Raw genomic sequence first — 13,319 nt, 5'->3', positions numbered from 1 at the left:
GATGATGTTCTTTTGGGGTGGTGCCCTTGCATAAATAGCTTCAGTAAACCTAAATCTTGGCTTGTGTCTGACATGCTTATGTGAATTGAATGGGGTTTTCTTCCTTCCCCTTGAGAGAAGATTTTGCAAAGGAGTTACTGAACCTGTGCTCAGCAGCTAAGTGCAAGGTTGAAGATAGCATAGAAGGAAACACAACAGTGGAGTGGTTAAGAACTAGGTTGGGGAACACCAGCTTAGCTAGGTTAAAATCCTTGCTCTTCTCTTCCCATGTTGGGTTTCCTTGGCCGGGATTCTCACCTTCCTCAGGCTCAGCTTCTTTATCTGTAAAATTGAGATAGTAAGACATCGGCTCCGTAGAGTTGTTGCGAGGGTTAGATGATGCTTGCAGGGACCGTGGGAGAGTACCCAGTACCCAGGAAGTGCTTAATAATGCCATCACTGCTTAATAATAACACCACTGGTGTTCCGATCTAAATGAAAACATGGCGGGAGAAATGGGCCACAGACTTGTGACATTTGAGCTTCGGTGCCATCTAGTGGCCAGGACGTTTCAGAATGTGCTGTCTGGCCAGGTGTTGCCCCCCACAGGTGATAAAAGGGCCTGTTACTCTGTGGCTGAACGCATTTCTGCTGACTTCAACGATGAGTCTTCCATGCGGGCCAGGACCAGGAATGTTGTGTGACCTCATTCCTGGCTTAAGTTACATGAAGAGGATAACTTTGTCTCTATAGACAGAAAGCGAAACCAGACTATGGAGCTTCTGGTGCCTTCTTTCTCTTGAGCTGGCCACACAGGGAAAGAATTCCTTGTGTTTTCAATTGGTTAGTAGCCTCCCAGAGCAATGCAGACTACAGACTGACTTGCTACTGTGGTGGATAGGAACGTGATGATGGTGGTCATGTGGTTTGTGACTCAACCAGCAGAAGAACTTCGGAAAGTGGCTTAACCTCTTTGAGCCTCTGGGGCTATGGAAGGTCACTTCACAGAGTTCTCTTGAGAATGCATCTATGCTTCTAGCGTAGGTCCTGATGCACAGAAAGTGCTCGGTAAACATTAGCCATACTTTTTTTTTTCACTTTTGCAGTAGATGCTTGTGTTAACGGAGAGCCATTCACTCACTCATTCATTTAATCATTCGACCATTCAACTGATATCTATTGAGAACATACTCTTTCCAGGAACTGAGCTGAAGCCAGGCATAAAGCAGACACAACTGCTCATGGTCGGTGTGATGGGCACGAAACAAGCGGTTCCCAGGGGAGCTGTACATCATTGAGCTTGAGCTTAGACTGAACAAAGTTCCTTCTATGGAGTGTCATTCATATCCTAGACGTCGTGGCTTTGTACAAATTTATATGATACTTTTAAAGCACATGGGAGTTAAGTTTCTTGTTCTTAAAAAAGGTCAGTATAGTACAGTGACTTTTAGAAGATGAAAGTAAAGTGCCTTGAAGGGGTGTCCTTTTCGAATTTGTCTAAAAGCACCACGTGGGCTGGTCACCACGTGACCTCATGATTGTATTTGAGCGCGCGTATTTGGATTCCTTCCGTGTTACAGGTCTGGTGGCGCGGGGCAGCGCTTTCACTGTGTGGAGGGGCTAAGGAGCATCATATTTATTTTTCACCAGTGTAATCAATCTATTCCTCTTCCTCGTGTAGCTTTTTTCCATAGTGTGTCTATGCTCCTGAATGCTCTCTTGCTTCAGCTCATGGGAATTCAGTGAGCTCCCGATGTCCTGCTTCTTTCGAAGACCACCCTTCAACCTGCATCAGAGATGGAATAATTCCCCTAAACTAAGTCCTAAAACAGTGATTTTCATGAAAGGCTCGGTGAGAGGTGTTGGGGAGAGGAGACAGTGGCTTATGTATGCTTGGGGAAAACATATTCAGTCTGATACCATATTAAAGCATGTAATATAAGGCACTATAATACTATATACGTGAAACATTCTGTATTATACTGAGCAATAGAAAATATGGACTCCTTTCATAGTATAATCACAAAAGTGAAGCTCAACAAATCCTTCCTGGCTGGCGAGCCCACATAAAAAGACAGATTCTTTAGGGATTCCCAGGGATATTCCCACACAGGGAACATACTGAACTCTAGTTGAGACAGCAGAGTAAGCCTTTTCCACTTAGCAAAATGGGACATAGCCTAAAACAAAAACTGACCAAGAAAACTAAAGGCTGAAAGATGTCTGTTTATCTGCGTTTCAAGTACTCCAAAATGGACATCTCCTGGGAACTCCCAAATAATAGCAACAACAATGATTGCAATGACATGGACTCTGTGCCAGGTTCTGTGCTGGAAACATACCACGTGGCACCCCCTTCAGTCTTCACTGCATTAAGGACTCATTAAGAAAAGTTTTGGTGGTGCGGCTGCTACCTTGCTGCTTTGGCAAAGCTACCTTGCTGCTTTGGCAAAGTGATTACACTTTCCTGGGGTCAGATGACTTTTCTTTCTGGGTCCTGCATTCTTGTTTCGGAGCTGTTTCTTCCTGAACAGCAAGCACCTTCCTTGATCCCACTTGGCAGCTTGATTCATAAATTAGTTTCCTTTCATTTAGATGAGTTCTGCAGCCCCTGGAGGATAATTACAAAGTTAATTTTATAATAATTAATATTAGTGTAGGGCTTCAGGGTCAGGGTCTTTCACCAAAATCCTGTCTTTTATATTTCCTTTTCGGCCTCTATTGCAGAGAGGCTCTGCAAAAGAGATTTCTTTTGACACACTGCCGGCAGGGAGAGAACAGAATCTTTGCTACATAACTGCTTTTTGACTTAGAAAAAATCTGGCTTAAAAATGTGTTTTTGCCTTGTTCTGTTCTATAGTACTGGTTTATGCTACTGAGCAAGTTTTGCCTAGAAATTACTATTATTGAATACATTTCCAGTAGATCCTGGACTGAAATGGCATAAACTCAAAAACTATCTTTTCAGGCAGTTACATTGGGGAAGAAATATCTATGTGATTAGAATAAAATTCTTTAAATCTTAGCCCTTAGTTTGTGTTCCCTGAAACATCGCAACTGTCTAAAATCTCCCCCCATTTTTGGTCTAAATGGGCACCTTTCGTGCATCATATGCTAAGGTTTATCTATCCCTCTTGAACTATAACTCTTATTTCTTGCTTCTGTGATATGTCTTTATTCTGTGAAGCCTGGAGTTTAAAGGATGTATTTGAATCTATTTTTTGGTGGTGGTGGCGGTGGAGGAGAGTTAATGTCCCTACTTCCCCTGATGGCTTGCTTACACAGGAAGCTTAAGGCGTAATCAGACTATAAAATCCTGACCAGAGAGGCGATCGTAATTTCAGCTACAGACTAAGCAGATAACAGACAACCGGTTATTCACTAGTCAGAAAGATAAGGGAATGAGTTTGATTCCTCATTAAAAGCTTCATGGTTTAAGTCTTCAAAAAAAAAAAAGTGCTGGGTCTTTGCTTATTAAGTTACATAAACAGAGTGAAGTGCCATGGGGGAGAATGGAAACTCTTGGTGTGACCTATAATTAGAAAATTTCCACACAGAGAATAAAAACAGAGACTGTATGCCACTTCCTGACCCCACTCACCCACAGAGGCTAAGCCTTTGGTGGGACACAGATAAGAAAACACCAAGGAAAGGAAACCCGAGCCAGGCGGCCTGTTTGCTCTGATGGGATCCAGCCTGAGAGCGATGGATGGAACGTGCCCTTGTAGTTTAAATCACCTCCAAGGCACTGGTGAGAAGGAAAGGCATCGCTTTCGTGAACTGCAGTTAACCAAATAACACGGGCGTGTTCCATGCCGCCTAATGAAATGGACAGAGATCGCCTACGGACTCGTGTAGAACGAGAGGTCCGGGTTGGTATACACGCTCCTGCCCGTCACTTCCGGCATTTTCGGGAAGCTGCTCCCCACCCCCTGGTCTGTCCATAGGATTAGGGTCGTGAAGCCTGCCCTCTTCCCTCGTCGTAAGGTCGTTGTAAGGGTTCAGCGTGAGGATGCGCACCAGGGCACTTAGAAAGCTGCGCAGCCCCTCTCGGATGCTGGTGGTTGTGTGAAGTTCCGCAGGTTAACTGTGCTTCTCCGTAGCATGTTATAAAAAATTATATCTGGAATTTAAAGTAGACTTTAAAAAAATAAATTCTGATTTTTCTCACATTAGACAAGCCCTGGGTGAGGAGTGTCGTCAGAGGTATCGAGGAGGTCCCCTCCCCCTCTGCTGTGGCTCACAGACACTGTGCACTGATCAAGGTCAGTCCTGAGACTCCCCTGCCCCCTCGCTCCGGGCTTCCCGATGCTAAACTCTCTGCTAGGGTTCGAGCAGGCTGTGCTGTGAGTCCTGGGAGGAAGGCGGGCAGTCAGAATCTTGCTCTCCCACTTATTATGTGACTTTGGGAAAATATGTTCACTTTTCTGGGCCTCCATTTCTTCCTACATATGTGTCACTCTCCTATGTGTCTCCACATATCCTCAAATGCGATAAGAGTATGAACTCTGGTGGGTTGTTGGTAGGTTCCCTGAGTCAATAGATTGGTAAACTGTTTGAGAACAGGGAAGGCATCCCAAGCACATAAAACAGTGGCTGGCATGTAGTAGATGTTCAGTTAATATTAACTGACTACTAACTCAATAAAATTAACTGAATAAATAGTAACACATTTAAAAAATCCTAACATGGTGACTGATACATAATAGGCACTGGTTAGAATTTCTATTCCGTTTCTCCAATAAATATTTTTCCTTAAAAAAGGTGTTACTAATTAACTGAATAATAAACTTAATAAATCCCTTAGCTCCTCTGGGCTTCATTCTTCATCTATAAAAGAAATTAGAATAGTTTATTTCTCATGTCTGCTCTGACAAAAATTTGCTTTTTTCAAAATCAAGTCTACCCCCAATGGAGACCAGTTTGTCTGTAATGCATGTCCTGTAGCTTTGGCGCTTGGCTTAAAATCAGTTGGTATAAAAAGGAAGGCCTTAAAATTTTAACTGATTTCAACTTTCACATGAAAAGCTCTCAATTTTGCCTTGAATTGTTCTGGCTTTTCCATATCCCATCCGGTTGGCCTACTTTCCACTCTCAAAAGTGTTCGGGTTTAGAAGATAAATTGTGTTGTCACGAACTATGAATGATGAGGGAGACTGGCTGTCTGGCCAATGAGCGCGGCCTCCCAAGCTCTCCAGCAGGAGGGAAGGCCTGGCCTCCTGAACTTAGTACCGATGGGATCAGCTGTCCTGGCCATGCTGTTGAGTTCAGGGAAGCTCCAGCACATTTGGAGGAATCTAGAACTATGCCATGTGAAGAACAACATTAGGAATGAGGGGTGTTTGGTTTAGAGAAAGTTCTCATATGGAAGCTAGCTGGCTGACCGGAAATGTTTTAAAACCATCAAGACTCTTTCAAGTGGCAGCAGAAGGCCAAATGAGGGCCTGTGAGAGGCCCGCCGAGGAGAAACATGTTAGATTCATCATGGACCGTCCTGGCAGTGATATCAGTCCTCGTGTCAGGATATGGGACTATGTCCATGATACACTATAAACAAAGCTGGTGGCAGAAGTCTATGTAGATTCTGGCTGGTCCCATTTATGTAAAAGTGCATGCATCCATAACTTTGTGTATGAACAGAAAATGTCTGAGTAAATAGGATGGAAACACTCCCGCTGAGAGGAGTTTTCTCTGGAGAGTAGAATTTTGCTGAGTGCAATAGGAGAACTTTAAACGTTGTGCTTTGCAAACTTTTATGCTATTTCACCTTACAAACTGCTGTGTTGTTTGAATTATGGATTTTTAAAGATAATAAATGAGAAAAAGTTGTAATGACATAAAGTAACACATAAGGTGAAAAAGAGAATTGGAACCATCAGAACTCAAAAAAAAAAAAAAAAAAGTCAGTTGCCTTTGGAAGCAGAGTTCCCCTCCTCTGGAGATACCCAAGGATGGAAGCAGGTGTCTCACTGGAGTTAGAGATCCTCATGTCTGACCGGGTGTTGAGTCTGTGGTCCGTAAGGATCTGACATCCCTGGGATTCCACTACACTTTGAGATCTTAGGAGATAAAACCATTTAATGGTTATACTTGGAGCCATTTTAAACCATAATCCTGGGCTGAAAAGCAAGAGTTTGGCTATTACTATTACTCTCTGCTCTAAGATTTCTCTGTTTAATGTTTTTCTTTTTAGTCATCACATGGTCATGGGACGTTTCCTGAGTGGCTACTGTGTTGCAGACTTTGTGCTTTACATACTCAATTTCATTTAGTATCAGTTTCTTGATAGTGCATGATAGCATCGCTATTATGTCCATTTTATGGATGAGGAAACAGGCAAAGAGTGGTAAAACCAGTTGCTCAATGTCACAGAGCTGGTAGTGTGGTGATTTCGGATGTCAGTCTTTAACCTCCATCTGATGCCTGCCCAATTACAGATAAAAAGGTGACCTTGGCAATTACCTCCTCTCTCACGACAGTTTCTGATTAGTCTCACCCAACAATTACGATGAAAAAATTTTAAATTAATTTTTGTCCTCCTTGTTGTAACTGGTAGGATGATTTGGAACTCGTTCGCGTGCTTTTGTGGGGTTAATATTCTGAGGAAATGACCTTAGCCCTGGTGAGACCAGGGCATCCATCTGCCTGAGTGGGTGGCGTGGGAAAACATAAGGGAGCAGTTTGGACATTGGCAATCTTACATATAGAATGCAAAGACAAAGGTGCAAGTAATAATCCCTCCCTAATGTTGAAAATGAAATTGCATTCTGCCGGAAGACAGTTATTGTTTTGAGGAGGGATTTTCTGAATTCCTTAATTTCCCCTTAAAACACACAGAGGAAAAGGCATTGCTTTCTCGACTAGAGATGAGATAGCTTGATTACTGGGCTTGTTGCTCTGCCATAGAACACTGGGTGGTAAACGAATATCCCACCCATTTCCAGCCCCGAGATTTGATGGAAAGAATAGAAGTGAGCAGGAGAGAGAGGAAGAGCAGGGAGAGGTGAGAAGCAGGCACCTGGGCCTGTCCCACTCTGGGCTGGAACTTCTCAGGGAGGATGTGTGTTAAAAGCAGTCAGAGAAGTTTCGGGGAGTCTGAGGGGTGGAGCCTTCTCCCAACTTCTTGGGTACAGTCTGGGACAGTTGTAGTCTCTCTGGAGAGGTCCTTGATGTATCAGACTCTGGAAAACTGGGTGGCCTGCAGACTTGATCAGACATGGCTGAGGGAGGCTTCTGGTGGAAGTTTCCAGTTTCTTGAGGTGCTGAGGCCGTTCAGGGAATCCCGTGGGCCCACACTGCAGAATGGGTCACAGAAAGTGGTCCAGTGAGGAAGCGGGCTGGCTTCCCCTGGCCCCACTCAGGCCTGCTTGTGGACTGGGGGACCATGTGAATAGACAAATAGAGCCTGGGCCTCTGTAAAAACCCTGGAGTCAGGGAGTCAAATAAGGGATGTTTGTGTGGGTACGTAAAAACTACTCAAGGGCCCCAAGGTTGAGGCAGCCTGAGCCCACAAAGACCAGCAGTACGCCAAAGGGCTCGTGTCCACCAAGCCACACTCTTTTCTCCACGTACCCAGAACCCTCCAGGCCTCACCCAGAACCCAGCAGCCAGAGAGGGGCCAGATGGCCCAGAAATCTGAGATGGAGCTTTATTTGGAATGGCACTCTCTGATAGAACATTCTGCAATGAGGCAGACATTCTAAATGTCCGGTAGGGTAGCCAGGAGCCACCTGTGGCTGTTAAACACTTGCAATGTGGCTAGGAACCTTGAGGGATTGAATTCCTTCTCAATTTTAACTTTTCGTATCGCAAAAAGGAAGTCACAGCATTGAGAGAGTATTTAAAATAGAAAACAGTAGCCCTCATAATCTTCGCACTATAACAAAGTTTTTATTCTCTCTTAGTCTTTATTCTCTTGGATATCTATTTTTCCATTCTGAAATCATAGAACACAAACAAGATAAAAATTAACTTCTAATTTTTTTACCTCTAAGGATAACTAGGAAGAGAGCTAAAATATTTCCAAATAAAGGGCAGGGAAAATACAGATTTATTTTGTATTTTTTTTTGAAAATTATTTGAAAGAATCAAAAGGAAAATCAAACAGATGTGTGTGGAATTGAAATTTAAATGTTAATTAATTAACATACTGGACAATGCATATTTAGAGGGACCGTTTAATGCACTAGATTGAACCGGGTTAAATAGATAGGATGAAAAGTTAAGGTTTCCCCTCTAACAAATAGGTATTATAAAGAAGAATGGGTTAGTTACAGATCCAATAGGGAAACTACCTCTTCTCTGCATACCCAAGATAAATTTGTGACCCCCCCCGGATTATTGCTGATGAATATGTGCTCACTGTCCAAAAAGCTGGAAAATTCAAATGAGCAAAAGGAAAGATTGACAAACATCTGTAGTCCCACCACTTCCCCTTTTATTTTAACAAATATCTGTCCAGTCATTTGTGTGGGTGTGTATGTGTGTGCCTGTGGCTACTTTTATGAGTGGAACGATCATGTCCTATTGTTTTATAATTTGCTTTTTCCTCCGAATTATGTCACAAATAACCCCCTAATGAAGACACAGGGGCTGTCTTCAGTGTTTCCAGGTCATGGACGATGTTTTGCTCAATGTCCCGGTGGCTAAATCTTTGCACACAGCCACACCACTTTTCTTGGCTGTTGCTCCTCTCCACCCTGTGTCTCCCTGACTTCTGTGACGTCTTCTCCCTGGAACTTGCGGTGTCACCTTCCCTTCAACCAACCAATCTACTCTGCCTTTTCTCTCCCCACAGAAACCCACCTTGCCCCAGTGAAGGAATTAGAGGAAGATAAATTGACCTCACCTGAGTTGAATATTTGCCAGGATTAAGCTGGATGGATGGGAGAAGGTAGGTCCTCTCTCCTGGTTGGGAGTGGGGTTCTCTGCTTGTCTCCACATAAGATGTAAGAGGTAAAGAGGCCATACGGTTGTTTCCTGTTTATGGAAATCTCATCTTTCTTCACCTGTCCTTCCTGTTCCTGTCTTCCTGTCCTTGCCTTCATGTGCCCCCCACAATTCCCTGCTCTGTTGACCTGCTATGAGCATATGGTGGGGATGTTTGAGAAGATTCCCCACCAGGTAGGAACTTTGTATACTCCACTCCCCTGGCTATAAACTGGTTACAAAACCCCATTTCTAATTTGACCGATTTCCACGGTTTGGGAATATGCTCCTCGCCTGACTATTCTCTCAGAGCAAATCATTGCTCTACAGTCACTTCTCTGAGACAGATTCTTTAAATTACTGAACAATGACAAGGGTAAGAGGAATAGGAAAGAGTTATTCATCACTGATAATTGTCTTCATGCTGCATGAATCATCAGTCCCTATTTGTATCTAGCGTGAATAAGAAGTTACCGTAAAAAAGTGCTGTAAAAATTATTCATTTTATTCTGAAAAGGCAATCCATGCACAGGCATAAAATTAAGAAAGTGTGCGCAAAAAGGTAGAGAGACAAAAGTAATTCTCACTTTTACGTCCATCCCCAGAGAGGTTCTTCACCAGGCAACCATTATGACCAGTTTCTTGTGGAGCTAACTATACCCACATGTCCAGTAGGGTGACTGCTTCCCACAAGTGCCAGTGTGTGTCCAGCTGCACTGAACACATGAAGAGTGGCCAGTCCAGACTGAGGTGTGCTGTAACTGTAAAATACACACCATATTTCAAAGACTTATGAAAGAAAGCATGTAAATATCTCATAAATAATTGTTGTATTGATTGTATATTGAGGTGATCATATTTTGGATATTCTTAAATGAATTTTGCTTATTTCTTTTTTTTTAATTTAATTTAATTTATTTATTTGTCAGAGAGAGAGAGAGAGCAAACAAGCACAAGCAGGGAGAGCAGCAGGCAGAGGGAGAAGCAAGTTCCTGCTGATCAGGGAGCCTGATGTGGGACTTGATCCCAGGACCCCAGAATCATGACCTGAGCCAAAGGCAGACGCTTGACCGACTGAGCCACCCAGGCATCCCTATTTCTTTCTTTCTTTCTTTCTTTTTTTCTTTCTTTCTTTCTTTCTTTCTTTTTTTTTTTTTAGATTTTATTTATTTATTTGACAGATGGAGTGAGAGAGCACAAGCAGGGGGAGCGGCAGGCAGAGGGAGAAGCAGCCTCCTGCTGAGCAAGGAGCCTGATATGGGGCTCGATCCCAGGACCCTGAGACCATGATCTGAGCCGAAGGCAGATGCTGAACCTACTGAGCCACCCAGGTACCCCTACCTATTTCTTTCTACTTTCTTTGTAGTACTAGAAAATGTAAAGTTACCTATGTGGCTTACATCTGCTGCTTGCATTGTATTTCTACGGGATGGTGCTGGTCTATACAGAACTGAGTAATCATATATACATATTTACATGTCATGGTCATATAGCCTTATTTAAAATATATCTGAGAATAATAGTAATTAATTTTATGTTGCAAACAATGGTTTCCAAAGCATGTCCATTGTTTTCTCATTCAATTCTTATAATAACCCAGTGACGTAAGCATTTTACCTAGAAGCGAACCAAAGCTGAGAAAAGGAAGAGAAATGAACCTTTGTGTGGGATAGTTTATATGCATAAATTCATTTACTTTTCAACAAATATGGAGGCAGGTTTTATTGAGTTTTTTATTTTTATTTTTAAATTTTTTTTTAGAGAGAGAGCGTACATGTGCGAGCGTGTGGGGGGTGGGACGGAGTGTGAGGGAGGGAGAAAATCTTAAGCCGTCTGCACGCTCAGCATGGAGCCCAACTTGGGGCTCGATCTCACGACCCTGAGATCATGACCTGAGCCAAAATCAAGAGTCATATGCTTAACTGACGAAGTCACCCAGGCACCCCTTATGGTTTTATTATTCCCATTTTACAAGTGAGGACAGAGAGGTTCAGCATGGTTAAGTGACTCACAGGAATCACACAGTCAGTGGAGGGTTAAGCGTAGAGTGAGCTGTGGCTCAGCCACTTTACTAGCTGCATGAACTTGGACACGTTAATTAAGATGTAAATGGCAAGGATAAAAGAAACTGTCACGGGCGTGTCGAAATAAATGGCATTAGTGTATATAAATGCTTCTTCGCACAGTGCTGAGAACAAAGCAAACCCTTAAAATGCTTGTGCACGTGTGTGTGTGTGTGTGTGTGTGTGTGTGTGTGTGTGTGTAGGGGTGCATGTGTGCATGTGTGTGCCAAGATTCAAACCCAGATTCCTGGTTTCCTGAGCTCCAACCTCTTCATTTTCCCCCTCCTGCTGACTCAGTCCCTTCTGGACAGCAAGACTCAGTTCGTCTGGCCCAGTTATGATCATTCCACTCACTCAGCTGTGAGTTGGGGGGGACGGCAGGAACAGAGAGGAGGCATTGCCAGGTCTTCATGTGCCTGCCGCCCCCTCTCCAGCTGAGGAAGGTGCTGACCCTCACTGTATCTGAGCATCTTCTTCATCAAATGTGTCATAGGGTAAGGGGGATAAGGTGGAGACTCTTATGGGCCTTCTTTGATGTCTTGGAGCAAAATTAGCTGCAAGCCACGGGGACTTGTGAATGAAAACCGGGGGACCTTCCTACAGGGGGTGGATGTGGAATCTGTCCGTGGCTTTGGGACACTGGTGATTAGGTTAGGCAAGTGGTGGTGTAGTTAGATGGCCCCCAAATCAAGCAAATAATTATAGTACAATAAACTACAGTTGTGAAATCGAGCAGAACCCTCTGTGATTTTCGAATGGTCTTTATTCTTTCCCTTTCGAAAAAAAATGACAGGAAGTAAGTGATCAGGAAATGCAGGAACAATGGTCTTTTCCTGGAAGAGTGGCTCCGAAGGATGACTAAACGGTCAGCCACGCCGCCCGGCTCCGCTGGGGAGGACGAGGCCAGGGGTCCTCCCGCAGAGAGGGGCCAGAGGTAACTTACGGCGGTGGGCAGAGCCACCCGTGTAGCTGGTATATTATTTACGACTCCCTATCTGGCAAAAATAAGTGAGAGATCGTGGCAAGGTTAGGTCGGACCTGGAGACCATCAAGTTGTTAATTGGCAAAAACTGCCACCTGACTTGAAGCCTTTAAAGTTCTTCATATCAGGCAGCAACAGCCGAGAGAGACTGCTTTCATTTATTCAGCCCAGTGTTGTTTTCCCTCTGTGAAAATAATCAATCATAATCTGTAAAAAATAAAACTACCCCTCAGAATGTCTCCCCAGCCTGAGATAATGAGTATTATACTGGATTACTGTAACTCTGGCATTGGCACGGACACGGGTTGCTTCAGCTATGCTAAGCAGCCTTGTAATCAGTGAATGCAGCATTTCTCCTAGGCTTCGAGAAATGTTCGAAAGCCCCTCTGGAGGCCCCCTTTCTTTCTCCTCAGATCCCTTAGAGGACCAGGAGCCTCAGTGTCCGTGTTGCAGGGGTTCCTAGGAAAGGAGGAGGCCCCTTTCCAGTGGAGCTTCGGATGCAAGTAACATTAATATTTTTATTTCTTTGAAAAAATTTAAAGTTGACAAGGAAAGACTTATACATAATCCCATCACTTGGACAAATTCTGTAAGTAGAGTGTCTTTAGTCTTCTCATTCCATGACTGTAGAAAAAAAAAGGTTCCTCCCATTTCTTTTCTTAACCATGCAATGATATCTATAAAACAGGCAATTTTAATACATATAGAAATACATACATTTGTAATATAAATATAAAATATTATACATATAAATATATAATATATATTATGATATAATATAAATATATTATACATACATTTATAAATATGTTATTTATATAAGTTAAATACTTATTTATAAATACATGTATTTATTATATAAATATAACATAAATTATATAATAATTATGTATATACCTACTTTCTTAAAATGGGATGCAATTTGCCACTCAGATTTTCCATACCAACATCTAAAATTCTTCCTTTTTAAAAATGGTTACAAAATAGTCGACATTTAGCAAAGTTTATGATGTGCTATGTATTCTTCTAAGCACTTTACAAGTATTAACTCACTTTAGTCCTCACAATGACCTAGGAGGCAACCATTCTTGTCATTCCCATTTTAGAGAGGTGAGAGAGGAAGACCGCGAGAGGCCAAGTCATTTGCTCAGGATCATACAGCATTCATGCACCCAGGGTTCCAGCTCAGGCAGCTCGGCTCTAGACCCACATAACCTCTGCTCCGTAACCTGCATCCGTAGCCGCTGTGCCATGGATGGACCAGTTTGGTTGGCCATCCTAGTTTCTTTCTTGTTATTTCCGTGTTTAATGAACATCTTTGTACATACATCTTTGTGTCTTTTGCTTTTCTTTCTGAGGTATAGTTA

General features: G+C 42.9%; 1 protein-coding gene across 3 annotated transcripts in view; it reads left to right on the top strand.

The window, feature by feature from the left end:
• The window catches only part of KDR (kinase insert domain receptor), a 180,692-nt gene that overhangs the window by 90,716 nt on the left and 76,657 nt on the right, over positions 1-13,319 (top strand). For 2 of the 3 annotated variants that reach the window (XM_057309528.1, XM_057309527.1), the window contains 2 exons: positions 8,777-8,872; positions 10,089-10,238. In XM_057309528.1, coding sequence (XP_057165511.1) covers positions 10,214-10,238 — 25 coding nt within the window. In that variant the 5' untranslated portion in view covers positions 8,777-8,872; positions 10,089-10,213. Of the gene's footprint in view, positions 1-4,155; positions 4,245-8,776; positions 8,873-10,088; positions 10,239-13,319 lie in introns of all 3 variants that reach the window. The other variant, XM_057309526.1, reaches the window with a different exon arrangement.

Source organism: Ursus arctos, unplaced genomic scaffold, assembly GCF_023065955.2.
Source record: "Ursus arctos isolate Adak ecotype North America unplaced genomic scaffold, UrsArc2.0 scaffold_9, whole genome shotgun sequence".
Lineage (NCBI taxonomy): Eukaryota > Metazoa > Chordata > Mammalia > Carnivora > Ursidae > Ursus > Ursus arctos.
Note: the sequence above shows the minus strand (reverse complement) of the source record. Positions and strands in the feature narration are given on the sequence as shown.